We start from the raw sequence: 27885 nt of genomic DNA, 5'->3' as shown, positions 1-27885 counted from the left end.
TCCTTGTATACCCAACGACGCTTTGATTCGAGCATGACAAGGAAAGAGAGGGAGAGGATGTGACCTGGGTTGGGTCGTGCAGATTGGCTTGGCATCTTGCAGGACGAGGAGAGAGAGGGAGAGGATGTGATCTGGGTTCGGGGCGAGGTGAGAGGGAAAGGACGCAAGCATCAGTGAGAGAACGAGAGCAAAGACAAGACGCAAGAGCAAGGAAAGGGAGAGATAGAGAGATAAGGAACGGCGAATGAGACAACGTTGTGAGGAATGAGTTCTTAGCAATCCCATGGTTCAACGCCAAACTAATTTGGACGACCTAATGAGCCCCAGAGTCGACATGAGTCCGGGCTAGTCCCATTTAAGTTAGTCCCCAAGCATACCAAACATAGAACAATAATCCTAGCCAGTCCAATCACACTTAAGAATGTGAAACAAACACACCCTTATAGTTTATGAAATTTTCTTCATATATTATTCATATTATAAGTTCTTTGTATATATTTCTGTTTACATATTATAATTCATTTTTGTATTTTTTTTTTTAATAATAGAGAAACATCAAGTTACAATGAGTTTGAGCAACAAATCATATTCAAATTACGACACTTCAGTTCCGGATTATCTGGAGCATTTTGCAACATCTGCAAACAACAAATGTTAAGAAAACTCTAAAGATAAGCCACTGTCAATGATAAAACTGATAACTGATACTACAATCAACGTTAGGATAACCATTGCTAAACCTCTTCGTGCAAAGTGTTGCATAAACTTTTGTATTCCAGCATGTGGAATACAACTTACCTATGCTTGATGTAGCCCAAATTTTTAATATTCTCCAATATCTCCACTCAACTAATATTGAGTTCTACTACTCCACTTAAACGTTGGAGAATGCTCACTAATAGAAAATAAACACATAATCAACACTTATAATTCAATTAACAACTACGTCATTTGGTTTACAGAATTTATTGTAAACATTTGGTCTTCCTAGCATTACTCATTTTTATACGTTAGGCATAGTTTTCTTCCTTACAACAGCCAAATAACATGATCGCCTTCTTCATTCATTTATTGTTTGGATTGTTTGGATGACTGCTGTACTAATCATCCTAACTTCAACCATATGGGTCATAGTCACAAAGAATAAATGAAAATTAAATTTGATATATGATAAAAATATTTGTAAGTTCTGGAGGAAAGCTAAAATAGTTATTTGAAGAATATTTGATAGAGATGTATATGTTGAGTCTCATCGAATCCATTTCAATTTCCCTTCTACTTTTGAGCATTTCTTCCTCAACTCTAATGCACTACCGTCTAACTTGAAATTCACCTCTGGCGTGTGCGTATCGAAACGCAAAACGAAGCTGCAACGCCCTGCAATAGTTGGGAAACAAAATATGTGAAGTACCAAACTGCGATGCTTACACATGACATGGATCATGAAGAAGATGTGTACGTACCTGCAAATCGAGCCGGTCGAAATTAAAATAGTCCTTCATGGAGTGTGAATTATATGCTATTAGATACGATTCATACGCTTCTTTTGCTGATTTGCGCAGGTGGTAGTTGTCCCCAACCGTCTTCTCCTGCATATCAATCAAACCAATACATAAAATTAAGGTTCCTTAATTCGGAATTTAAAAATAGATAACAATATCTGAACTACATTAACAAACAGGAAATTACCAGTTGAGCCTGCACTTTTCTATTCACCTTAAATACCCGAGATCGAAGGAAGATATTGGCGGCCTGAAAACACAATGAAATATGGAATTCAAAGCGATGATAAAAGTTATTGACAAGACAATATTCCATGCTTCTAATCCGGGAAGCATGGCAATCATACCTCCAAAAAGCGTATAATTCGCATCTCTTCAGGAATGAGGAAAAGGAATTCCTTTCCTACTTCGCATTCCCCTCGAGCTCTTCGAACAACACCGCGTAGGTATTCCTGCAAGCAGATATCCGATGAGACAACTGGATACGAAAATTAGTTGAAATGTGCTAGTAAAGAAGGAATTAGACACCATGAGGTCATCTGGAGGATCAAACTGCAAAATCCAGTCCTACAAAGAAAAGGAGAAAGAAGCATAAGTTAACACAAGCATTCGCTTAGTGTTACAAAAGAAAAGTTTTTTGTAAGAACGTTGCCATTGTCATCTACAATATCATCGAACAACAAAACTAATGAGAAACCAAAATATTCATGAATGTAGCCGCGAATTGCATGAAGAAAAAGAAAGTACCACTGCAGGAATATCCAGTCCACATGCAGCAACGTTAGTACAAAGTAAGAACCCTTTCTCTGCTTTGCAGAAGTCAAAAAAAGTAGTTGTCCTCTCCTGCTGCGTTTGCTTTTCATGGACACCAAAGCAATTCGCATTAAGGGATCGAAGAAGGTCAGAGTGGAATTTGACTGAGTCACAAGAACTGAAGAAGACTATCCCTTTCGTATACTGATGCTTCCCCATAAAAGAATATAGGAGAGCTATTCTTTGCGAACTAGCCACATTACAATAGTCTACTGTGACCTATATATATCTTGTCAGTGTCAGATTCAAATATTAGGTTAAATCGAAAGATTAATCAAGAAAGAAAAAAAAAATCACTGCATAAAGAATGGCGTGCGGAAATCGTCTTCTCTTGTTAGAGTCAGCTGGATCCCTGTACCTGAGGTCTTAATCGATGTCTCTTATTAATTTCATCCTTATCTTGTTCCCAATCACCTTCTCCTTTATCTTCTTTGTCGGTCTGATTAGGGATTTGAGACTCTGATTCTTCCGTGCCAGTTGTATTCGATTCCGATGGCTTGGCTTCCTCTCTTTCTCTTGCGATTCTTCTTCTTCTTCTCCGTCTTCACGGCGTCCTCGGGAGATGCGTAAGCGATTGGTTCTGTCATGGCGACTGTTTCAACAGACGAGCTCTAGCAGAAACTCTAAGACTGCGTTATGCATGGCGTGTTCTACTTAGAGATAACACATGACAGTTGTGACTTAGTAAGTAGGGTTTGGGCGTTAAATCCCAAGCCAACCGCTGCGTTGCGATAACCTACTTTACTTTTTGGGCTCAAGCCCAACTACTGCAAAACAACCTCAAAGCATGTGACAAGAGGCTGACATCTTCATGAATCATGTTCACAAGACCATAAATACTGTACTCCTTTGTCAAGTTCGACCAAATGTTAGTAGATGTCATAGATCATAATATTACACACGTGGTTACACTCAAGCATTTTTTTTCGTTGGTCATGTCATACTTCTCTACCCACAACACGAGCCCAAGATAACAACTAAACTTGGTTGAATTTCTAGGTCAAGCCACAATTTTTTTATGAAAATGAGAGTATTGCATTCAACCAACAAAGAGTATAAAACAGTGGTAAAAAAAGACTCAAGTTGAATTAATAACAATGGTCAAACAGTAAATCTACTATGCAATTCAATGTAGAATCCAACCAAGCACAAGGAAGCTCGACCGTGAGGTCATAACAGGCAAGGCGGTGGGCGAAGCTGCTAGTTTGGCAGCGGATATAGGTACAGCTAACCTCAGTGATCATAGAAAACAAATCTTTTGTATCCTCCACATTTTATCAATCGGAGAATAATTGGTCAAATAATCATTCAATGCAACAATAACATGAAGCAAATCACTCGATGCAAAAGTAGTTGAAAACCCCTAGCCACCACCAAAACACCTCTGAAGCTCCCATAGGCCGCTACAACAAAATCACCAACTGCATTTCTCACAATAAAACCCACCCCTCCAAATTTTCGATTAGAGCTCCATAAACCATCAATATTCATTTTCAGGCGACCCGTAGGCGGCACTGACCAACGTAGGCAGCCAGGGGTATGGGTTGAGGTGTGAGGGGGTCTCGAGTTGACCGCCACACACTCCTATCACCATGACAAACAACTGAGATTGTCTATTGCCTCCAAAGCAATTTTGTATTGAGAGTGTGATAATTTAAGAAAATGATGACAAAAGTTTTGTTGGTCAGTAATAAGTAAAAATGTATGTTACTCAGGTCAATAATTTTGTTTATGATTAGCGATATTGGAGAGAATTCAAACGCAAAATTTAAAAACAAAAGCAAACGCTTTTAACTACTTAAAACAACAAACTATTTCTACCATCTCTTTTATTAGAACTTGGTTTTTATTTATTTTAACAGCAGGATAGTAGCCACTTAGTACTTAGTATAGTAATATTTATCTACATTTGTATGTGAAAAGTTCGATTCTTATCAAAATCAGCAAGATGGCTAAAAAAAAAGGAGGAAAAACAGTAGAAGAAAAAAAAAATGTAAGATAGACAGTTAAAAACCACTAGACTCGAGTACAGTACAGAAGTCTACGTCCTACTTATCCTGTCTTCGTCTCTCTCCTCTCAAAGAGTCTGATGATAGAAAGCACCCAAACAAAACAAAAAGTGAAAAATTCTCCTTCTTCTTCTTCCTGGACTATTCCCCTTCCCCTCCCTCTCATCTTCTTCCTCAATATTCAGGGTTTTACTGAAGTCCCCCACTCTCTCTCCGGTAAGCTCCGATTCCCTTCCACCTCTTCTTCCATGGCGATTTCTTTTCATTTCTGCAGATTATATCTTTGGTCTCTTTTTTATCAGTTTATACTTGGAGCTTGGTTTTAGGCGGTGCTCTTCAGAGCAGCTTCGAATTAGTTTGGAATTAGTTGGTTTTTGTTTGATAATTTCGATTACGATTGTGTTTTGGTTCTGGAAATGATGCTTGCTTTTGTGATTGGATTGGAGATTTTGGGGTTTCTAGGGTTTTGCTTCGCTTGTGCTGCTTTAGGAAGTTAGGAACTGGTTCTTGGAACTTTGAAGCTACTATTCGTAAGAATTTGAATGTTTGATCTTAGCCTGGTTTAAAATTTGATTGGATGCTTAAGAATCGGGAAGAAGTCTGATTTTAGCTGCTCTGTCTTGGCTAGTTTTAGTACAATCTGTGAAAAATCGTAAGGAGTTGTGTGCGTTTTGATTGGTATGCTCTGTAAATTGCATAATGTTTCCAAAAATAGAGATGAAATCAATTGAATTCCATGTCTGCCACACTGGGTTTAGTCCTTTTTTTTATTGTGGATTCATGACTACCAATGAAGTTCCCGGATTTATATGTAAGGAATTGCATTTAGGGTTCTCTTAGATTGTTCTGACTTACGTTGTAAGGAATCGCGTTTAGGGTTCTGCAATCTATAAACGAAATGTGAACATTTATCTTAATGGGCATCCACTGCAGGATATGTAGCCTCAATGGGAGTTTGATGGTTTGCTAGCATAGTGTTTATACTTGCAGCGGAGGTGTAAAACTAGCATCTGTAGCTGTTGCTATTTACTAATCTCAAGATGGATGACGGTGGCCATCGCGAAAATGGAAGGCACAAAGCAGATCAGTATAAAGCAGCTCAGGGTCAGGTATGTGGAAGCAATTTTCTGGATACAGCTACTTAAATTGAATATTATGTGAATTGGCACGTCTAAACTATTGCATGAGGTATGCGTTGTATACATATTCAATGCTTATCTGATGATATTTTGACTCGTTTTTTGTTTAGTGGTTGATGCACAATCAGCCATCAATGAAACAGATAATGGCTATAATGGGCGAAAGAGATGCAGCTATTCAAGAAAGAAATTTGGCTTTTTCTGAGAAAAAGGCTGCCCTGGCAGAGCGTGACATGGCGTTCCTGCAACGAGACGCAGCAATTGCAGAACGAAATAGTGCGATAATGGAACGAGACAGCGCCATTGCAACTCTTCAGTACCGGGATAACTCCTTAAACAGTGGCAATGTATCTTCATGCCCACCAGGTTGCCAAATTTCCCGCGGGGTCAAACATGTGCACCACACGCAGCAGCAGCAGCAGCATGTACATCATATGCCGCACATGAATGAACCTTCTTATGGTTCGAGGGATATGCACACAAGCGATTCCATCACAATGCCACCGGATGCTTCAGTGCCTACAAAGTCGCGGCAGCCCAAACGACCGAGGGAGCCCAAGACGGTGCAACCAAATAAGAAACCTTCAAAATCTCCAAGGAAAGTGAAGAGGGAGAGCGAAGACTTAAATAAGATGACATTTGATAAATTACATGACTGGAAGGGTGGCCAGGATATGGGCAGTGGAGGTGACGATCTTAACAAGCAGGTGGTTGTGTCAAAGTCTGATTGGAAATGTCAGGACCTGGGGTTGAACCAGGTTGCGTTTGATGAGTCAACCATGCCGGCACCCATGTGCTCGTGCACTGGTCTCCTCAGGCAATGCTACAAGTGGGGGAATGGGGGTTGGCAATCCTCATGTTGCACAACTACAATGTCGATGTACCCATTGCCGGCAGTGCCCAACAAAAGACATGCCCGTGTAGGTGGGAGGAAGATGAGTGGGAGCGCCTTCAACAAGCTACTTAGCCGCCTTGCAGCCGAAGGCCATGATCTGTCAAACCCAGTTGATCTCAAGGACCACTGGGCCAAGCATGGAACAAATCGCTACATCACGATCAAGTAGATAAAAATTGGGTAGAGCGCAGTCAGAGTCAGGTAGGAGAAGGGAACCTAGTGATCATGTATGAATTTTATTTTCAGCTCGATGGCGGGACGAAATAATGATCCAATAATAGACAGTTGGAAATAGTATGATTTGGGAATGTAGGCATCTACTCGAGCAATGTGGCCTTTGAAAAAAGAGTAGGTTGATAATGTAGTAAGATTTTCTGGAAAGCGAAGGCCAGTCTGGTCACGCGAGGAAGAAGGAGGGCCATTTCGAACCAGTCTTGGCACCGAGGACTCCGACTCCGATCATCCCCTGTAATAAACGGGTTTGTATTGTATTAATAAACCCTAATTGCCACATCTTATCCGTGTATCTGGCATCGTTTGTTGATACATCTCAGTTGAATCATTTCAAGCTTTAATCTGTGCATGTCCTTCTTAGTTCAATCATTTCCACTTCCAACTTTTACGAGCTTGTAGCGATTTTAGCACTCTCAGTTTTGGAAAACTAAACCAATCGTTTAATAACATGTGTTTGCTATTGGTTTAGCGCAAATCAGTTCAAGCTTCTTTTCTTACCGATTATTTTTTCGTGTTATGAAATTATATTCTATGGTTAATTCGATATTACATTGGATTTCAGGTGTATGCCATGCACCGGAAAAATGAACCAGTATTATACGTGGATTAAAAAAATTTAACATTAACAATCAAGGATCCAACGGCGAAGAATCATGTACTGCTATAACTCATTGGGGTTCTTTCAATCGCAGCCGTCCATAATTCTTCTCCAGCGAGAAATAAAAATCATTGGGGTTCTTTCAATCCCAGCCGTCCATTGTTCTTCTCAAGAGAATAATAGAAATTTTGGCTAAGCTGTGTCAGATAACATGTTTTCAGCATCCATAAGTCAGACAGGGATAACTGTTAATATTGTGATCTCATCATCCACAGCAATTAAATCAAACAAAACCAAAAAAATTTAAAAAAATATACAGAGCCTTCAGACCGTCCTAGTTCATGATAATTTCTATCAACACATTACGCAAATTATAATCTGCGATTCTGTCGATATAACATAGTCATCACCGGCCAAACATTCGACCAACAACGTTTTGAAAAAAAAAACATGTTTCATATTTCTTAAAAACCTTTGAAAAATAGAAAAATAAAGAAAAGGGAAGAAGAAGAGATAAGAGGCATCAGATCTTCCTATTCAATTAAGAATGTATCACCATGCCCGAATCGAAATCCGAGCATTCAACCGCTGAAAAAGATTTCATCAACTGGCCTCGCGGATTTCTCCAACAAACACAAATTGGAAAACAAACAAGAGAGAAAATATTTATGGAACATCGAACGCCGACAGTAAGTAAGCTCCGAAAAACATAGAAAAAATCGAAAGAGGGAAAGTTTGAGATTGAGGAAGAGGAAGAAAAGACGGCTAGGGTTTTACAGTTCGACTGAAAAGGCAGCGCGTCGAACCGTTTATAAAAGATTTCGGAAGGTGTTTTGGGTTTGGGGGGTTTTGATCGGACGGCTGCGATTTAAGGTGTTTTGAGTAGTGGGCTTTGTGATGTAATTAGATTGTTTTGAGGCCTAGGGGCTTGAGTGAACCCACCCTCCATATAATGATTAGGTATCAAGATAGCAATATCATTCAGTCAATAAGTGGGCCTAGAATACTACATCAGGCCCAAAAAGTGCAATGCTGTACACCACTTTTACTTCGTGATAATTCTCTCCAGCACATTTTTCTTCTCAGAAAAAGCTGTTAAATCTCAACCGTTTAGACGTGAGGAAAAAAAATGTGCGCGTTAGCAAACCACTTTTTCTATCAACTTTATATTTCCAACGTATGCGAAGAAGAAAGTTCTCTTGTTGATACGTATATTATCAAACTGTGTGTAAAATTGGCTTGATACAAGCTAGAGGACATAAAAAAGAGTCACACGTTGGTTCAAATATAAGTGGTTCACACCTTCAGAGGGTTCATTGAGCCTGACATCACCTGGTATGTTGGACTCAGGTGGTTAAGTGAGAGAGGAGCTGTTGCGGTGGGTGTGCTATGAGAAATTGGGTTTGCGGCTTGGGTTGGGAATTTGGAAAGAATAAGGTGAGCAACCAGCCCTCGGGGTTGTGACGGTGTTGGAGTTGATTTTAAGGTGAGGTTGAATTCGATAAGGAATTTGGATGGCTGGTGGTTCGAGGTTGGGAGTGGGTGGAGAGGGGGTTAGAATCGGTTAGATAATCGAGATAGATAAATTGGAGGTTGGTGGTTTGTTGTTTCATTTATTTTAATTATAATTTTTTTTTAATTTTTTTGTGGTGATATTCGACATTTACTTTTAGTCGAGCTATAGTGTTAATGAGTTAGATGTTATATTAATCATTGACGGGATTTGAATCCTACGCCATCATGTAAGGGTACAATATTTTTCCATCACTGTACTAAATGACCACTTGCGATAATATTTAACATTAACAGTAGGGAAGCTGAGATGTAATAAAATTTAAGGGGTAATTAAGTAAAATGAATTTTTAAAGAGCAAATTGGCCGTGAATTACAAGATCAGGGAAATTTCGACAAGTAATCAATAAATTAATTAGTGGGGTCCATTGTGGGCCCACTGTGGTTTTGTTTGGTTATGACTCGTGAAGTCTAATTCATAAATAAAACAAAAATCTTTGTTGATATCCTTAATTAAAGGAGAAGAAGCCGGTGAGGCAGATAAAAAGAAGATTAAAAAAAAAACAAAAAAAAAAAAGCGCGTCTGGTGAAGATTGTCTGAACTCTTCCTACTGTGCTGCTTCCTTGCTGTCGGTGGCAACATTGTATTTGTAGTCAACACTAACATTTTTTAGCTGATCGAAACTCTTTGAAATCACCGCCTTTAACATTTGATTATCCATTCTGCACTTGTACTGAGAGCCAAATCTGGCCAGCAGCCGCTGCTAGGGTTTTATGATCAGGTACTCTGCAACCATAATCTTGTTTGATCCCATTTTTTCAGATTCTCTTTGGGGTTTGATTTGATTTGCGATCTGGGTTTTTGGGTTTAGAGAATTTTTGTTTTTTATTCAGTTTGATAAAAAAGTAGGAAACTTGGATGGTTTTTCGTTTGATGATTCGAGGTTTTTAGAGCTTTTTAGCTGAGATTTAATGGAGGGCAGTGATGAAACTGGTAGTGCCAAGCAACAGCGGCCTAATCCAACATTTGGGTCGTCGTCTTTCCTGATTCCTAAGCCAAACAGCAATTTAGATATTCCCAATTTCAACCCCTCCCAAATGGGTTTCCGTATGAGTCCTGAGAGCAGTAAGAGACCTGGGATTCCTCCTTCGCACCCTAATAATCACAATTCGATGCCTTTTTCGAGGCCTCAATCGGGTTCTTGGCAGCTGGGTCAACAGAATTTCAGCTCAGGGTCATCCCACACTAGGTCTATGTCTCAACCTCCCTTTTTCTCGCTTGATTCTTTGCCCCCATTGAGCCCTTTGACGTACCGCGAGCCCTCCGCTCCTTCTCTGTCTGACCAGAATTCTGTTGATGTTTCTATGGGGGAGAGTGTTGTTAACTCTCATGGGCCTACGCTTCGTTCACCGGTTAATGAAAGCACTGCATATCGGGCTGGAGATGGCCTTCCTCCTCGCAGGGGGCACCGGCGCTCTAACAGTGATGTTCCATTAGGATTCTCAGCTATCAATCAACCTTCGCCGCAATTGATCCCTGTTAGGCGCCGAACAAGTTTTGATGGATCGGCTTCTGCAAAGCCAATTCAGTTGATGAAACAGGGATCAAATGGGAATGCTGAGGGAGTGGACGACAGGAAATCAGGGGGAGAGGTCGTGGATGACTTGTTTAATGCATACATGAATTTGGAAAACATTGACCAAATGAACTTGTCGGGTAATGAGGACAAGGATATCGATAGCAGAGCCAGTGCCTCGAAGACAAATGGGGGTGAGAGTAGCGATAATGAAGTGGAAAGTGGTCTAAATGGGAATCGTAACGGCGCAGGCGTGCAGAGGCCAGGTTCTGGTTTTCCAAATGAGAGAAGAGAAGGACTCAAGAGGACCGCTAGCGGAGATGTTGTATCTAGTGCTCGGCATTGCAGGAGTATTTCAATGGATAGTTACATGGAAAATCTGAATTTTGATGATGAACCACTGAAACCGCTAGGCCAACAATCACCCAGCACTTCACTTGATGGGAACTCAGCCAAGTTCAGCATGGAGTTTGGAAGTGGTGAGTTCAATGCAATTGAGCTGAAAAAGATAATGGAAAGTGAGAAACTTGCTGAGATAGCGCTATCAGACCCCAAACGTGCAAAGAGGTATTATGCATTTGGCTTCTCTCTTGTATCTGTTTGTACTGGATGTCTTGTTTAGTGAATTAGCTCATGTTTTATGAATTTATCCAGGATTTTGGCTAACCGTCAGTCAGCTGCTCGTTCCAAGGAGAGGAAGATGCGATATATAGTAGAATTGGAACACAAGGTGCAAACTCTGCAGACAGAGGCAACCACTTTGTCTGCCCAATTCACATCATTGCAGGTAGGGTTTTTTTTGGTTGTTCTGATTCTAAAGTCTACCTCTTACCATTTTGAAACTAACCTTCATGGTATAGTGGTCACTGACTCTGCATTATCTGTACTTGTGTCCAGAGAGACTCTGTGAGTCTTACAAGCGAGAACAATGAGTTGAAATTTCGGCTTCAATCTTTGGAACAACAGGCCAAACTTAAAGATGGTATTGTGCTATATCTTCACCTCTTTATATGTCTACTGAAAATCACAGTTATCATACGTGCCATATAAACTATATGATTTTTAGTGAAAACTCGTCTACCGAAACAAATGTTTAAAGTTCCAGATGCATACATAATTATGCTATTAAGCTTCACCTCTAGGTCAATTTGATTAAAAACTCTTGTTCTTGTTACACATAATTTTAACGGTTTAACCTTTTCCAGCTATAAGCGTTATTTTCTCATGTCTTTGTTAGTCCACGGTCCACTTCCTTGACAATGGATTTTCATTTCATTTCTACCAATTACTGAAAACCTTGTAACCAGTAACTTTTCAGTTGGTTTCAGCAATCAAGTAAAAGGATAACAGTAAGATCGGGATATTCTTTGTATTCGTAGATAAAAATGCAGAACTTGCGTAACCAACTTAAATATTAACTGAAATAGATATCATTTTAAAACAGAATGCAGGATATGTATTCACACAACCCTTTTGACCTAAAGTCGATATCTTGATAGAAAGACCAAATAATGCAGTGAAATTGAAATCAGCCCTGGCCCCTGGCCCCTGGATGGGAAAGGGATTGAGCTCGATTGATCCTTGTCCACTCCCCTTTCCTGTTTCAAAAAGTTCGGTGGGTGGTAGTGAGATTTTAGCTTCATGATTTTCCATTAGTTGAATTGCCTACCGCAGAGCTTGATTAACACTCGAACCCCTTTGTGTCAATATTTATATGAATATCAGGTGATGAATGTCGCCGCACAAGTCGGAAAACGTTTATAAATGCAACTTTTGAACTATTAAATACCCTTGTGTGACCACATACCATCGTATTTAGCTTACGATCAATTCCTGCTGATGTAGATGTGATATGGACTAATAATATAATCTTCCTTTTATTTGTGTCTTTGATGCTGCAGCTTTAAATGAGGCCTTAACCGGAGAAGTCCAGCGACTAAAGCTTGCCGCTGCAGAGCTCAGCGGAGAAGGCCACCTCTCAAACCAAACTCAACAGAACACGCAACCGCAGCAGTTCATGCAGCCTCAGCAAAACCGACAACCTTCGCATCGCCAGAACTCCAATGCTGCTGCCAAGCCCGAGTTGAACCAATAGGTTTGCCAACACAAACGTTGGCTTGTGTTGGTCGCTTTGGTGTCGAAATTTATTTTAAAATATGATGTCATATATTAAATCCATATGTAAGTGTCTAAATTAAATCGGCGCATATATTATTATGAAGTTTATGCAACTGTTTGGACCTAAATTTACACCATCTGCCCGTGCAATCAAGCCCGTTGAATGACCATAACTTCACACCGTCATATGAATAAATTAAGATAATTTTATTGTTAAGAGATAATATTATGATTTTTAATCATAATGATTATTTTTTAATAGTGAATTATCTTGGTTTTTCTCTTGTACCAGATAAACGTGATGCAAATAATATCTCTAACCTACAATTCAAATTAATTGGAGACATTCGACATACGGCAGTGCATCTACTACTAGATTAATTTCATGCAATTAATCTATGCATGGGATAAAGATGAAATTGAAATGGTGATGTGGTCAGAATGGCTTTTGGGATTAGCCAAAGACCTACAGGTTTGCTATGCACGTGGATTATCACTAACAATGGAGGATGAGGTGGGGGTTTTTAATTTTGCATGCAGCAAGTAAAGAGTTCTATTAGGATTCTATCTTTGGCTAACGTGTGGAGGTGATAATAATGACTATCTATGGTTCCGTGCAATTTAGAAATTCTATCATGATGCATGTGACGACTCCCAGTTGGCTGATGAGTGATGAGGGACAATTATCCTAATGCAATTGCGCGTATAGGATAATCAGCAAGATTAAGTGATGATTATTCTACCTGGAGTAATATTCCAAGAATCGTGTGATGCGGCTACAACTTGAGGGTGAGGCAGTTCGTTCTTATAAATACAAAGTCGCGGACAACATTCAAAGCTCTCCAATTCAACACTCAATTGCCCTGCGCAAACCTCTCAAACATCTTGAGAATTTTTATTTTCTTTTTCCGCCAACATACCTTCAGTTTGGATAAACAGCACTGTGAAGGCAACCGACAAACATTTTCAGTTTGGATAAACAGCACCCGACCGAGGAGCACCTTCAGTTTGGATAAACAGCACTGTGTCGAGGCCGACTGGTTATCTATACAAGTTTTGGTCAAGAAGGGTTTCCGAATCCTTATTGGCAGAGGTCATCTTATTAGCCTTCTCGAGGAAGTAAGGTGTTACGAGTTACGACATTCGGCATATTGTACGCCAAATGATTTTATGATTGGATACTCGCAAATGAGTTTCAGAGTTCGACATTCTGATGGCCGAACCACATTTACCATCAAGACATACATCACCTTTGAGTATTTGTGTCTATATAGTCTGGTGTCGATTCGACGTGCTTATACCATCACGAATATAATCACTGTGGCTGAATCTGGCGCTGACGATTCGTGAACTTCGCAGAATTAGCAGCCTTGTCTTCAGGCTCGAGAATCCAAAGGTCGAGATTTGTTCCTTCTTCGGACGCAGTCGCAAGATCAATAAATCAGCAACGCGCTCAACGCAACATCGACAAATTGTACTCCTCGGCCAGGCTCGGCCGACGAGTTGGCACGCCCCGCATCAACCGAATGACGTAGTTAGCTTATTAGTTACTCAGTCTGCGTGCCACTTAGCCTTTGTAATTTTTAGGATCAACAACAACTTAAATCATTTTTTTGATTCGTTGGATGCTGGTTACTGTATTTAAAATTTTCCTCAGAGCATATTCTACCCGAAATGAGCGAGCATACGAGTCGCAACGACATGAACTGTCGTTGCGACGGAATTCGAACAATATCTCCTTAATATTAGCTTCTACTAAGTGCAAGAAGTGCAAAATGATATCTTCCGTTGCGTTCTAGCGACTCAACCTCCACAATCTCCGGGAAAGAAAGATCCAATACTGTATTGAGAACAAGTAGATTATGTCCTAATCTCCGTTAATCTTTCTAAATTATTATTCTTTTGGTTATCAATCAACGTACGGTAACCTTATCTTTTAATGATAATTTCCATGAATTGTTACAAAATTTAGGATAGATTCATTTCCGGATTTTTTTATTTTATATGCAAATTTAGTTGAACGTGATCTACTCGAATTTTAACCCATACATGCTCGATTATAATATTTTTTAATAAACGATAAGATTATCTTTATAAAAGTATTTATATTATTATTTATTTGGATAGACGATAAATTTCGTTTGATTAGATGTTAGATTAACTAATGACATAATTTAAATTCACATTGACATGTAAAAGCTCAATACCTTTACACGTGGCAAAAGATCACTTGTCAAAAGTATTTAAATTATAAAAATGTTGATTTGGATTTGAATAAAATGTCGATTTGAATTTGAATGTAGAAATAAAAAAATCACAACGCTTTAATTAATTTAACTAAATTCAACTATGTCGAATTATAAATTGTCAAAAGGGTCCATTATGATTTTCTTTGCTTATGACTTGTGATTCATTCATTATATATTTTGCGGTCAGTTTTTGTTAGATACTGTTTATATTTAATTTTAAATAAAAAGATTTGTAATGATTTCTAACTGCACGATATACAATGAATAGATATAATTGAAAGATTCTCAAAATTTTGGCAAAAAATGATCCGGAGGATCTCATTCTTTTCTTACCTTCATTGATTTGATTAGTAAAATATAAAAATGTTTGTTAATATCCGTAATTAATATAATATACAGACACACTTGTCCCCTCGATACAAGGAGAAGAAGAAGCCGGTGATAAAGGCAGGGAAAAAAAATATCAAAATTATATATACAGAAAGAAAAACGCGTCCTTGGGAGAAAATTGTCTGAAGTTCATCGTGGCAACATTGTATTCGTAGTCAACAAATACAATTTTATATGATCAAAACGCCGTGAAATCACCGCCTTTTGACATTTTTGATTATTTCTTCTCTTGCCATTCTGCAGTTCTACTGAGCACCAAAGCAGGCCGGTCAGCTCAAGGGATTATATATAATGAGGTACTCTGCAGCCATAATCTTTGACTAATCCCATTTTTTGATTCTCTCTCTAGGGTTTAATTTCGTTTCTTCGATTTGGGTTTAGAGATTTTTGATAAAAAGTAGAAAACTTGGATGGTTTTTTTGGGACGAATCGAGGATTTTAGAGTTTTTTAGCTGAGCTTAAATGGAGGGCAGTGATGACACTGGTAGTGGTAGTGCCAAGCAGCAGCGGCCTAATCCAACTTTTGGGTCGTCGTCTTTCTCGGTTCCTAAGCCAAACAGCAATTTAGATATTCCCAATTTCAGCCCTTCTTCTCAGATGGGTCTCCCCATGCGTCAATCTTCCCCTAGTTTGAGTCCTGAGAACAGTAAGAGGCCCGGGATTCCTCCTTCGCACCCGAATAACCACAATTCGATGCCTTTTTCGAATGTCATGAGGCCTCAATCGCGTTCTTGGCAGTTGGGAACACAGAGTCTGAGCCCAGGGTCATCCCACTCTAGGTCTTTGTCTCAGCCTCCGTTTTTCTCGCTTGATTCCCTGCCCCCATTGAGCCCTTTGACTTACCGCGACCCCTCTGGTCCTTCTCTGTCTGACCCGAATTCAGTTGAGGTTTCCATGGAGGAGACTGTTGTTAATTCTCAGGGACCTTCACTTCGTTCCCCGGTTTCTGATAGCAGTGCATTTTGGGCTGGAGATGGCCTTCCCCCTCGCAGAGCGCACCGGCGCTCTAACAGTGATGTTCCGTTAGGATTCTCAGCTATCATTCAATCTTCGCCTCAGTTGATTCCCATTGGGCGGCGAACAAGTTTGGATGGATCGGCTTCTGGGAGAGACAATTCAGGGATTGGAAAGCCAAATCAGCTGATGAAACAGGGATCAAATGGGAATGCAGAGGGAATGGATGAGAGGAAATCAGGGGGAGAGATTACGGATGATTTGTTTAATGCATACATGAATTTGGAGAACATTGACAAAATGAACTCGTCCGGTAATGAGGATAAGGATTTGGATAGCAGAGCCAGTGGCTCGAAGACAAACGGGTGCGAGAGTAGTGATAATGAAGTGGAAAGTGGTCTAAAGGGGAATGGTAACGGCAGGCAGAGGCCAGGTTCTGGTTTTCCGAGTGAGAGGAGGGAAGGGCTCAAGAGGACTGCTAGCGGCGATGTTGTATCTAATGTCCGACACTGTAGGAGCATTTCAATGGATAGTTATATGGAAAGTCTGAATTTCGATGATGAACCATTGAAACCCCTGCCGCTAGGCCAACAATCACCCAGCACTTCGCTTGATGGTAACTCAGCCAAGATCAGCATGGAGTTTGGAAGTGGTGAGTTCAATGCAATTGAGTTGAAAAAGATAATGGAAAGTGAGAAACTTGCTGAGATAGCACTATCAGACCCCAAACGTGCAAAGAGGTATTATGCATTTAACTTCTGCTTGTATCTGTTTGTTTGTACTGGTTGTCTTGTTTAGTGAATTTGCTCATGTTTTTTTGTTTTTTTTAATTCATCCAGGATTTTGGCTAACCGTCAGTCAGCCGCTCGTTCCAAGGAGAGGAAGATGCGATACATTCAAGAATTGGAACACAAGGTGCAAACCCTGCAGACGGAGGCAACCACTTTGTCTGCCCAGTTTACAAAGTTGCAGGTATGCAATTCCATTTGAGGTTTTCTGATTCCAAAGTTACTGAACCTTCATCAAATGATCACTGACTGTATGGTATCTGCTTGTGTCCAGAGAGATTCTGTGGGTCTTACAAGTGAGAACAATGAGTTGAAATTTCGGCTGCAAGCTCTGGAACAACAGGCCCAACTGAAAGATGGTATTGTGCTTTTTTCTTCAGCTCTTTATATGTATATTGAACATCGCAGTTATCATATGTGCCATATAAACTATATGATTTTTAGTGAAAACTCGTCAACCAAAACAAATGTTTAAAGTTCAGGATTTATGTATTTCTAATTTGCTTGCACATAAAGTTAGATTTGGCTAAAGACAGTTTCCTCTATTTCCCCCAAGGTTAAATGATTGATATTTGAAAACTAATATAATAGTTATACCTAATAATATGTGGATTTGAGTAACAACTCTTCTTGTTGTTGTGTTATTACATGTAAGTTTGGTGGTGTAACCTTATCTAGCTATAAGTTTTCTTTGCTCTTGTCTTTGGTAATCCACCTCCTTGACTTTGGATTTTCATTTCACTTCTACCAATTCCTCAAAACCTTGGAACCGGTAACTTTTCAGTTAGTTTCGACAATCCCAACTATGCTGTGGTATCTCGATGGGAAATAGAAAAAAGTGCTGTTGTATCTGTCTGTTTGTGATTCATCCAAAAATCACTACGTCCAAACATACATGTGATTTTTGGATGAATGGAAGCAAGGTATGATTTTAGGCCTCCAACGTTTGTAATTATAAATCATTCATATCCACCTTCAATGATTTTATGTATTTACACAGCCATGTAGGCCTAAAGTCAATCTTTTGATTGGAAGAGAGAGATTGCAGAGAAATTGAACTCAGCTCTGGACCCGGGCTGAGGTGGTTGAAGGGATTTAGCTTGATTGACTCTTGTCCCCTCTCCTTCCCCGTCTCAAAAACTAGATTTTAGCTTGATGGGTTTTCGGTCCATGATTTGCCCTAGTTAAATTGCCAAACTGTGTAGGCTGATTAACACTCGGTCCATCTGTGTCAATATTTATACAAATATCAGCTGATGAATGTCCTAGCACACATGGGAAATGGACTCCTTTTATATTAGTTTACGACCAATTCCTGCTGATGAAGGTGGGATCTGGACTAATTGTGTCTTCCTTGAATTTGTGTCTATGATGTTGCAGCTTTAAATGAAGCCTTGACTGGAGAAGTGCAGCGACTAAAGCTTGCCGCTGGAGAGCTCGGTGGAGGAGAAGGCCACCTCTCAAACAACATGGCGCAGCAATTATCTATTAACCAGCAAATGCTTCAACTGCAGCATCTCAACCTCTATCAAATGCAACAGCAGCCACAGCACCAAGCTCAACAGAACACGCAACCGCAGCAGTTCATGCAGCAGCCTCAGCAAAATCGACCTTCGCATCACCAGAACGGCAACGCTGCCGCTAAGCCGGAGTTGAGCCAATAGGTTGGCCAACACAAACGTTGGCTTGTGTTGGTCCCTTTGGTGCCAAAATTTGTTTTGAAAATATGATGTCATATATTAAATCCTTTATGTAACTGTCTAATTTACATTGAGATAAATATTATTATGGAATTTATGTAACCTAATTCATTTTTTGGTTCATTGGATATTTGGTGACTCTATCGAAAATTTTCCTAGTGAAAGAATACTGCTTTGAGATTTGCCTGCTATATTTTTCTTTTCTTTTTCCTTTTGAATTGTTCGTAAATTCCACAACCACCCACTGTACTTTAATATTATGTCCAAAAAACCATCTGTACTCTAAGAAATTAATAGCCCCACGAGGAACAGACCGAAAGAAAAAGTTGCAAAAACGGTTGATATCATAAACTAATCACAAGATATGTTTGATATGTTTTCGTGTCGGTGTCAAAATAACATTTTAGTTGTATTTCGATTATATGAGAATAGAACGTATAACAACATGTAATAAGTTAAAAATACCTTCACATCAACATCAATACATAAAATAACGTCTCTGTTGCAGATAAGTTTTGAAGTTGAAGATTTTAAAGAGCGAGAAGCAGCAGCAAAACAAAATGCTATTGTTATTAACTACACGGCGGGTTTTCCCTTTAAATTTTATTAATTTTCCTTTTTTTCACTTTTTCCCTTTTAAATTAATTAAGTCCCTGTTCTCGTAAACCCAACCAAATCCCTCCTTTTAATACCTTCCTTTCCCATTTGAATTAGGGTTTCATTTCTCATCCATTTTCTTCCTCCTCCGTTGGTCCGGACCCCCAAAACCCTGTGCCGCTTCCGATCTCTTCAAACTAGCCGTTACATCCATTTCCCGCCATCTCACCTCCATCACAGCCGTTCGTTTATCCCCTTTGAAAACTAGCCGTTAATCCACCGCCTCTATAGCCTCTCCGTTTGTTTCCAGAGTAAAGCTAGGCGGTCGGCTTTGCCGGAGTTTGTCCTGCAATGTCTGCGGTCGAGGTGGATAAGAAGGTGGGGGATGGGGAGAATAAGCAGGTGGAGAAATCGGGAGAGCTTTTGTTCTGCGGAGGTACGTCTTGGGACGCCATTGGTCGCCGCAAAGGCACCATTGAAGGTAACTTGATCTCCCCCACGCGCCTCCGCCCTCTCGTCGACATCGATATCCGATTCGTCGCCTCGGGTTGCTGTGAGTTTCGCTCTTACTGTTTGTTTCACAATTTTTTTATTTTATTAATTGAATTTAATTAATTGTTTGTGTTGGTGTTGGGTTTAGCTTCGTGTCATTGTGTGGCATTGGATGTGGAAGGGCGGTGTTATACTTGGGGACGCAATGAGGTGTGTTCAAACTTTAGTTTCGGATTCTTTGTTGATGCATATGGGGACTCTTAATTATATTTTATGCATAAATTTACGATTCGCAGAAGGGGCAGCTGGGCCATGGTGATACAATTCAGCGCGATAGGCCAACTGTAGTGTCGGAACTTTCAAAGTATGTTTGCGTGTTTAATGTTGGACACATTTGTTTTCTTGATGAAAATCACCTGAAAGATTAGTCATTGTTATACAATTGGAACGTTGAATCTTTGATGCTTGCTGACCCTTTTGAATTGCTTAGTGGGTCGTATTTGGAGAACTCTTCAATTTTTTAAAATTCTGTGTTGTAGGTACAGAGTTGTTAGAGCTTCATCCGGGAAGAATCACACTGTAGTCCTTACTGAGGATGGACATTCTTTCGCCTTTGGCTGGAATAAGCATGGGCAGCTGGGTTCAGGTTCAGCAAAAAATGGTAGGTTCTACTCTGTCAAGTTAGTTAGATGAAATTTTCGGAGTTTGCTATGAGAATCTGATGACAAGTCATTGTATGGATGACCTAATTGAATCATGCTTAAGTTTTCATGGTGTTCTGCTATCTAGGGCCCATTTCAAATGTTTCTATTCCGTGTTGTCTTGGTTGCATACTTGCTAACAGCCTTTCTGGTTACACACTTGCGTTGTCCTCTGTAGAAGTTGAGGCTTCTCCCGTTCGCTGTCAAGTGTCTGAGGTTAAAAATGTTGCTTGTGGGGGTGACTTCACTGTGTGGTTATCTAGTGTTGAAGGAGCTTCGATACTGTAGGGTCTGCAGATACTTGAGTATTTTTTTTTTTCTTTTCAGCCAGTTGCTTGTTTGGCTTGGTTCTCAATTTGTTATGGTTACTGATTGAATTACAAAATGTTTCTTTTTTTCCAGAACCTGCCGGCCTTCCACAGTACGGGCAACTTGGGCATGGTACTGATAATGAGGTATTTTTTAGGGAAGATCGTATAGGTGTTTTCTATACATTTGTATACACCTTAATCTTTGGATGATGAGATAAATGCTGACATGTGATTGCAGTATAATACTAAAGACAGCTCAGTGAAGCTTGCTTATGAAGCCCAACCACGCCCTAAAGCAATAGCCTCTCTAGCTGGGGAAATTATTGTGAAGTTGCATGTGGAACAAATCATACAGGTTATTGCCATGCCTGCTCTCTCTTCCTCTGTGATTGTATATGCGTCTAATTCCGCTGCAATATATGTCATTATCATTTCCTTAATTAGTTTATTTGTTTTGAGCATGCAGTGGCAGTGGATGCAAATGGCTATGTTTATACGTAAGTTCTTTTATATGGCATTACCCTTGTCTTGCTTCCTAACTTTTTGATTGGCATGTTTGTCTAATTTGCAATCATATATGGTTACAGGTGGGGCTATGGTGGTTATGGAAGGTTGGTACTCACTATTCCATTAGCATTTAGATTTTTAACATTTTTTAGGTAACTTTAACAAAAAGCTCCTGGTACTGTTCACTTCAACGAAAAACCACATTTTTACACTAAAAAGTCAATCATGGTACTATTCACTCTACCCTTTATTTTGTCGTTGTCGTTAAAACTCAAAGTTTTCAAGCCCTTTTCATTAGTTTTCCTCTTTTTTTAAAGTGGATGACTTTGCTTATGGATATTTCCCGTTTTCATCAGCTTCTTTGTTGTCATTTTTGCTTTGCATATAACTCCTGGAGTGCTGTTTATAGGCTTGGACATAGGGAGCAGAAGGATGAATGGGCTCCTCGTCGTGTTGATGTCTTCCAAAGGAATAATATTCTTCCTCCTAATGCAATTATTTCAGCTGGTTCTGTAAACTCTGCATGTACTGCAGGTACCCAATTAATATGTTTCCAGGCTCCTTTCCTCACTTGTTCTTGTTTGCTTTTAGACGAGGCCTTCTGTGTAGTGTCTTTATTTATTTTTCTTCTTTCTGTATAGGGACTTTCTTGGTGCTATATCACATCATAATTAATGGATGACCTTTTTTCTCTCGTTCTTATATTTCACTAATCTGTTCTTCGGATCATTTTTGGTCACATGTTTGCTATTATAAGTGTGCTTTTTATGTTATTAATAGTTTCTAAAGTTCGTTAGCTCCCTCTTAACAGATATTCTGTCTATAAGAAGTGGAAAGCTTAAAAGCATTAAGCATAGCGTTTATACTTTGCATAGTTATATTTTGGAAGGTCATTCATAAATTGATGATTGGTGATTGATCTTTGTAACTGGAATCACGTTAACATTATATTCCGAAATAATCCCTCACTTTTACAGTCTGAGATGTTCGTCATGATCATATTTTTCTCTTTTCTTTTGGTTTTCCAGGTGGAGGGCAATTGTATATGTGGGGTAAAATTAAGAATACAGGTGACGACTGGATGTATCCTAAACCACTTATGGACTTAAGGTTCAGCTCTCATCCTTGATTATCTTGAATTTGTCTGTTCACTTTAGAAGTTTTGACTCTTCTAGAGCTAGAGCCTAGCCATTTATCACTACATATATTTTTTTCTTTTGCTTGTCATTGTTTTGCAGAAATGAGCAGGGGAACTATTTTGAATTAGATTAGAAGTTGTTTCTTATCTTGTGATGTGTTTTATGAGGACTCATCAAAATAGCTTAGGATTTTCGGTTCTGTTTTTAACCTAGAATGTGGCATAAATTCTTAGAAAATTTTCTCATCTTCATTGATAGTGGCTGGAATTTGCGTTGCATGGATTCAGGCAATATGCACCATTTCGTTGGTGCTGATTCCTCCTGCATAAGCTGGGGTCATGCTCAAAATGGAGAGCTGGGATATGGCCCTAATGGACAGAAGTACGTGATATCTCGTGTTATTATACCTTTCTTTCTTTTAACGTCTTTTTCCTCCTCCTTGATTTTTGGCTTTATGTTTTGGCTCTTTAGGTCTTCTGCAGTTCCCAAAAAGGTGGATATCCTTGAGGGTATGCATGTTATGAGGTGATGATTTGTTTTTGTATTATCTTGTCTACATTCCTTGCGTACCATAAGAGTCAATTGTACATTCCAGCCTTAACAATGGAGGATTGTGCTCTGTAGTGTTGCATGTGGACTTGGCCATTCCATGGTTATTGTTGATAGAACAACTGTTGTTGACCGACTTGATCAGGTAATTCCATATCTCTGCTAAAATCCAGTTGTTTTAAGTTCCTTTGTTTAACGCATGGCTGCTCTAACTTGAAAAATACTTCGTTTTTGCAGCTTGAGGTGTATGATGGCAAAGCTTCTGTTGAAGGTATGCTGATTTTAATGGTTGCAGATGGGAAATAGTTCATTCATCCTTTAGCCAGTTGCCTTTTGGAAAGTTGGTCCAAACTAAGTGAAGCTCTAAAGTTAAACCTGGTTTGTCGATTCTTTCCACTTTTGTTGCAGGGAGTGAGGAACCTGTGAGTGCCGCTCCAGCTTCTAAGCAAACTCCTAAAAGGGGTGCTTCAAAAGCATCCGAAAATTCCAAGAGGAAGAAGTCAAAAGAACCTTCTGATTCGGAAGATGAAGAAGACAGTGATGAGCCTGATGATGACAGTGATGGAAGTGATGATGAGGACAATGGTGAGCAAGAACCTAAAAGGCGACGAGGTGGGAAGACTTCTGGTAGAGGTAGAGGCAATGGAGCTAAAAAGGCGGCACCAGCTGAGGTAAAGCGTGGACGGGGTCGCCCTCCTTCCGCAAATAAAAGCCCAAGTCCTGCACCAGCAAAAACTGGAACTGGTAAGAGAGGAAGGCCTCGCAAGTCGTAAGTTGTGCGCTTTCCCTATGGACCGAGTCCCTATCCGAAATTTTGCTCTCTCAATGTAGAGAAGTGTACTTAATTACTCCGCAGCGCTTAATTTGCGCCTCATTTCGAGTTGCTTCATTGTACTGTTTTTATTTTCATCTTTATCGTTTTCCCGCACTACAAATAGTGATGTGCTTATCTGATGAAAACAAACACTGGATTGAACACTGTTTTTTAACATCCGGCTGAAATGAAAGAATGCGAGTGATAAATTGTACCAAAGTTTTATTTTGGTGGACATTCTCTATTCCTTTTTATATATTTATTTGTTATTATTAATAGGGAAAATTGTAGTGGGGCCCAATTGAATGTATCTGTCCGTAATGAAGTCAAGGTTTTGGAGACTTAGTATGCGTCGGTGTATAGTATATATAGCACTGTACACTGAAATTTTAGGGCGTTGGATTCTTTATTGTATATCGGAGCATGGTAAAATTTTCGGATCGAGACGTCTGGCTAGGATTATCTATGGGAAGAGGGGACCAATAAGGCACTCATTTTTGCTTGTAAAGTCGAGGAACGGGAAAGCTGCGAGCAAGCATCAATTGCTTTCAAACGTGTTGCTGCATACTAAATACAAAGCTTTTGGGTATGGGATTAAAGCTGGACGAGGCTAACAGGTCCCATCTTTCCTAATCGTTGATACTTTATGTCCATAAATCAGCAAACATCTGATAAATATTGAGACCCCAAACTCCTATGAGATGTCGAATTTCCTTGAATGGTTTCATGTGTTCTATTAGGCAGTCACCCACGCGCGACTCTCAATCATTCATGAAGTGTTAGGTGTTGCCTAATCAAGTGTGGGTGCATGTGAATCACCCAAACACAGAAAAATTTATCTCAAATAAAAGAAGTATTGTAACCGAGACAAAATCTCAGTAGCGCCACCATCTAATGAGTGTTTGTCACTTGTTTTAAAATTGCAGAATAATTCAATACTGAGACATGCACTATACGGTCCTTAACAGACGGAGATTAGGGGTACTATGGAGCACTATGGGGATTTGCTACCATTAGGATTATGTAGTGAGTACAACACAAATTTGTCCTTAGATGAAAAGAAACTATATGAAACAAGAACACTAAAACAGCGCATATCTATATAAAAAACATAAAATTCGTATCGTTGTGCTATTGGTTTAGAATTATACAATCGCGTCCCAAATAATTTAGGCAAGTGCCCCCTACCTGCCCAAATAGAGGCAGCCTGGCCAAAGAATAAGTATGCCGAAGAAAAGAGATCACGCTCATGGCATTGACAGTCGGACCACTAGGACCTCCGATTGTAATACTATAATTGCAATAATGGCCTCGGAGAAAGTATTTTTATCACTCACGTCCTCGTCGGCCATGTGACAAGTGGGCTCCACCTGGCCTTATTTTCCAAATTGGAGGACCGGCGTGGTGGACGGTCGTATATGCCGTTGTACCTAAATCAAAATGGTTACAAAGAAAGCTGCTTGCTGAAATAATTCCCCACCTAAAGATTTAAGTCCAAGACCTACTTTTAATCGTAATCTTAGGTGTAAAACGTCCTTGTGCAATCAACAATATCCATTTTTAATGGGGTTGGTGCCATTTTATGTCCATCTCCATGGTTAAAGTGGAGAAATGGGAAGGAGACCACACAACTATTAGTAAAATTTTATCCACAATAATTATTCAATCATGGCCACTTAGCCGGGAGTAAGATTAAGCGGGATTACTTTTTCTACAATAGGCGTGTGCAAAGTGCCTACTTTTTCTCGGTAGGGAAGATGGCCGTTACCTTCTCTTGTAGAAAAAAAGGATATTAGAACATGCCAAAACATGTGAGTAGTTTTTTTTCTAATGCTATGTTCAAATGTGAGCATCGAGTTCAAAACTAATTAGTCGATATTATTCAAATTGACTAGTAGAGGACTTTTTAGTTATAGTATAGGAACATTTTACTCTAGAATTTTAATTTGGTAAAGAACTTATGTCACGATCAATCATACAATTATATGAACAAATTAAAACACTTAGCAACATGTAATGAACTTGAAATACCGATAAAAATAACATCTCGATTGCAAGTAAGTTCCCTAGCAACATTGGAGGCCAGATTTCAAATGTACGGCGGGGAGTTGTTTTGAGATGGAGCAGAGCAGGTGCAACCGCCACCATGAAAATCATATGGCAAAGACCTTTCAGTGTAGTAAAGTAATTGGTGGTGGGGCCCGCACCTGACAGATTCGTGGCAACCCATTTGCAGTTCAGCCCAAACATGGCGACATATGCCTTCAGCAAGCTATATCAAATTATCAATGGTGTACGATCTCAGATTCCCATGTGATCACACGTGTCGTGCACCCAGTAAACCACGTGGCACGTTAGGACAAAAGAGATGTCAGTAGTTCGTTGATCACTGGCTACTGGAAAACAATGGGTCAACATTATCTGTCAAAGGAAGCAATGTAACTTGGCAACCTCCGTCTACGCCTCACCTTAGAGCATCTTTACCTTATTTTTTAGCATAATAATATATTTTATATTAAGATAATCTCTAACCGAAGAAGGATCAAAGAGTTCTCTTTAACCCTATAATCTTGCAAAAATTATACTTTAATGAACAGTACTATGCGATATTTTATACCATTTCTAATTGAGGGGGTCAATGGGCCATAGTCCAAACATAGTCTTTTTGACAAAAAACCATATCCAACCGAAAGGACCAAAGAAACATAGGCCAAACATAATTTATTATTTTAATTAAATTAATATAGTTAATTAAATTAAACTACCATATTAAAATAAAGTTTGACATATTAATTTTTTGGATATGATTTCGAGTGACACGTGTCGTTAACATGTGACTCTCCAAATTTCTTATCTTTATGTAATCTCAATAACTTTTCGAATAGGATTTCGAGTAACACATGTTGTTAAAGTAAGTAACCCTCCAAATTCTAATCTTTATGTAATCTTAATAATTTTTCAGATAGAATTTCATGTGTCACGTGTCGAGATGTAATTGATTGTGCAAATTTTAGATAGGATATCTACGTGGCACTTCTTATTTTCAGCTTTCAATGTTGTAGGAATGGTGTAGGTATTTATAGGAAAAAAATTAGATTTTTTTTTTAAATTCGTCCGAAAAAAAAAATTTTCAAATTCTGACGGTAACCTGATGGCAGCATGACGTTAGATAGCTGGCGTCATGCTGATGCCAGATAGTCGTTGACATTCAAATGGGCTGAGTTGGAGGGCTGGCAAAATGTTAAGCTTGACATTCTGGAGCTAGAAGGCTGGCAAACTGTCAAGCTTGACATTCTAGCGTTGGACGGTTGGGCTGGAGGGCTGACTGGAAATGGTCAGCCTGCTGGCTCGATTTGGGGTTTGGGCCCGGTGGGCCCACAAGCCCTTTGGCCTAGCCCTTGGTTGGAGACGATTTTCGTGTTATTTCGAACTATTTTTAGCCTTATGACCCTTTGGCTAGGTCGGTTGGAGGCGGCCTAAAGAGAGGAGGAGCTCAATTAAGCCATACAACGGACAACCTAATTTGGTATCGAATTTGTTATCTACGAGATTCAAACTTAAGACCTTTCATTTACAAATGAAGAAAAATACCACCAAACCGTAATACTGAGTACTGAAGAACAATAAGTCAACATTATATGTCAAAGGAAGCAATGTTACTTGGCAACCTCCGTCGCCCCCTCACCTTAGAGCATCTGCCCCTTATATACAAGAAAAACTTTGAAAAAGGATACACCGACTACGTTATCTATACAATTTGTACCGTAAAAATAACGTTTTTGTGTTGATGTGGTTCAGTAAATTGGATTTGCCTGAATAGTTGACTATTCTCTTAAAAATATTTTAGTAACAAAATATATTAGTATTTTTCTCATCACGTCGTACAAATCACACACATACTCACTACTGATTGAAATCTGCCTGTTATTAGGATACCACCGTTGTCATTTACATAAAATATTATTCTCCTCCATCATCTCGTTGTTGTAAATCCTCTCACATGAAAGCCACGGTTGGGCCCCACTCTCCTCACAGCACACCCTTGTCCTTATTCTCGTGATAAGCTAATTTTTGTCGGGAGAGAGCCTTATGTTTTACTGTTAGGTTTGAATTTTCTAATGACCAATTTGCCTAATCAATCTTATCTATAATCCATTGGCTAATCATATCGCTATATCACCTGCTTTGACGTACCAATGTTTTGGTTTATGATTAATCAAGTTGAAAACACCAATGATAAGCCTACAAATGGAAGCAATTACCCAAAGACGGTGGGTGGGTTCAACAAACTTATATC

The 27885-nt window shown here is 39.4% G+C and overlaps 5 protein-coding genes and 3 non-coding genes across 8 annotated transcripts; 4 read left to right on the top strand and 4 right to left on the bottom strand.

Annotated features, from left to right (window-relative positions):
* Positions 1-638: 638 nt before the first annotated feature.
* LOC103928088 (DEAD-box ATP-dependent RNA helicase 27-like) lies at positions 639-2539 on the bottom strand. Its single transcript, XM_009337107.3, has 6 exons — positions 2250-2539; positions 2031-2069; positions 1850-1954; positions 1690-1752; positions 1464-1589; positions 639-1377 (listed from the first exon to the last, which is right to left on the bottom strand). Exons 1-6 carry the CDS (start codon positions 2472-2474, stop codon positions 1330-1332), a joined length of 606 nt encoding a protein of 201 aa, XP_009335382.2. The 5' UTR covers positions 2475-2539; the 3' UTR covers positions 639-1329.
* Positions 2540-4358: 1819 nt separating this feature from the next.
* On the top strand, positions 4359-6933 carry LOC103941549 (protein BASIC PENTACYSTEINE6). The gene is made up of 3 exons (XM_009351758.3): positions 4359-4540; positions 5258-5433; positions 5574-6933. Exons 2-3 carry the CDS (start codon positions 5365-5367, stop codon positions 6525-6527), a joined length of 1023 nt encoding a protein of 340 aa, XP_009350033.2. The 5' UTR covers positions 4359-4540; positions 5258-5364; the 3' UTR covers positions 6528-6933.
* Positions 6934-7385: 452 nt separating this feature from the next.
* Positions 7386-7467, bottom strand: LOC125480225. Its single transcript, XR_007260617.1, has one exon. It is a non-coding gene; the product is annotated as a small nucleolar RNA R38 (small nucleolar RNA).
* A 43-nt stretch (positions 7468-7510) lies between these two features.
* LOC125480253 lies at positions 7511-7604 on the bottom strand. The gene has a single exon (XR_007260637.1). It is a non-coding gene; the product is annotated as a small nucleolar RNA snoR20a (small nucleolar RNA).
* A 106-nt stretch (positions 7605-7710) lies between these two features.
* Positions 7711-7789, bottom strand: LOC125480251. Its single transcript, XR_007260634.1, has one exon. It is a non-coding gene; the product is annotated as a small nucleolar RNA snoR64a (small nucleolar RNA).
* Positions 7790-9444: 1655 nt separating this feature from the next.
* LOC103928062 (bZIP transcription factor 29) lies at positions 9445-12534 on the top strand. Its single transcript, XM_009337075.3, has 4 exons — positions 9445-10846; positions 10934-11066; positions 11177-11261; positions 12181-12534. Exons 1-4 carry the CDS (start codon positions 9675-9677, stop codon positions 12372-12374), a joined length of 1584 nt encoding a protein of 527 aa, XP_009335350.1. The 5' UTR covers positions 9445-9674; the 3' UTR covers positions 12375-12534.
* Positions 12535-15189: 2655 nt separating this feature from the next.
* LOC103928071 (bZIP transcription factor 29-like) lies at positions 15190-18669 on the top strand. Its single transcript, XM_009337088.3, has 4 exons — positions 15190-16730; positions 16830-16962; positions 17053-17137; positions 18159-18669. Exons 1-4 carry the CDS (start codon positions 15499-15501, stop codon positions 18440-18442), a joined length of 1734 nt encoding a protein of 577 aa, XP_009335363.2. The 5' UTR covers positions 15190-15498; the 3' UTR covers positions 18443-18669.
* A 748-nt stretch (positions 18670-19417) lies between these two features.
* On the top strand, positions 19418-23825 carry LOC103941552 (protein RCC2 homolog). The gene is given in 17 exon segments (XM_048577524.1): positions 19418-19628; positions 19716-19777; positions 19864-19931; positions 20107-20228; positions 20447-20557; positions 20671-20723; positions 20818-20908; positions 20911-20934; positions 21046-21076; positions 21167-21190; positions 21496-21620; positions 22115-22196; positions 22484-22606; positions 22697-22750; positions 22850-22919; positions 23012-23045; positions 23183-23825. Coding segments are annotated over 17 exon segments (1641 nt in total). The 5' UTR covers positions 19418-19426; the 3' UTR covers positions 23548-23825.
* Positions 23826-27885: the final 4060 nt, after the last annotated feature.

Source organism: the organism of the source record quoted next, unplaced genomic scaffold (assembly GCF_019419815.1).
Source record: "Pyrus x bretschneideri cultivar Hongxiangsu unplaced genomic scaffold, Pyrus_bretschneideri_v1 Contig1, whole genome shotgun sequence".
Taxonomy (NCBI): Eukaryota; Viridiplantae; Streptophyta; class Magnoliopsida; order Rosales; family Rosaceae; genus Pyrus; species Pyrus x bretschneideri.
This window is presented reverse-complemented; position numbering and strand designations above follow the sequence as displayed.

Excerpts from the sequence above, each read along its gene's own strand:
- LOC103928088 (XM_009337107.3), bottom strand. The coding sequence starts at position 2,474 with ATGGGGAAGCATCAGTATACGAAAGGGATAGTCTTCTTCAGTTCTTGT. Across the intron at positions 2,070-2,249 it reads GACTGGATATTCCTGCAGTG|GACTGGATTTTGCAGTTTGA; the intron begins GTACTTTCTTTT and ends TTTTCTTTGTAG. Across the intron at positions 1,753-1,849 it reads GAATTATACGCTTTTTGGAG|GCCGCCAATATCTTCCTTCG; the intron begins GTATGATTGCCA and ends TTGTGTTTTCAG.
- LOC103928071 (XM_009337088.3), top strand. The coding sequence starts at position 15,499 with ATGGAGGGCAGTGATGACACTGGTAGTGGTAGTGCCAAGCAGCAGCGG. Across the intron at positions 16,963-17,052 it reads CCCAGTTTACAAAGTTGCAG|AGAGATTCTGTGGGTCTTAC; the intron begins GTATGCAATTCC and ends GCTTGTGTCCAG. Across the intron at positions 17,138-18,158 it reads ACAGGCCCAACTGAAAGATG|CTTTAAATGAAGCCTTGACT; the intron begins GTATTGTGCTTT and ends ATGATGTTGCAG.
- LOC103928062 (XM_009337075.3), top strand. The coding sequence starts at position 9,675 with ATGGAGGGCAGTGATGAAACTGGTAGTGCCAAGCAACAGCGGCCTAAT. Across the intron at positions 10,847-10,933 it reads GACCCCAAACGTGCAAAGAG|GATTTTGGCTAACCGTCAGT; the intron begins GTATTATGCATT and ends GAATTTATCCAG. Across the intron at positions 11,262-12,180 it reads ACAGGCCAAACTTAAAGATG|CTTTAAATGAGGCCTTAACC; the intron begins GTATTGTGCTAT and ends TTGATGCTGCAG.
- LOC103941549 (XM_009351758.3), top strand. The coding sequence starts at position 5,365 with ATGGATGACGGTGGCCATCGCGAAAATGGAAGGCACAAAGCAGATCAG. Across the intron at positions 5,434-5,573 it reads ATAAAGCAGCTCAGGGTCAG|TGGTTGATGCACAATCAGCC; the intron begins GTATGTGGAAGC and ends TTTTTTGTTTAG.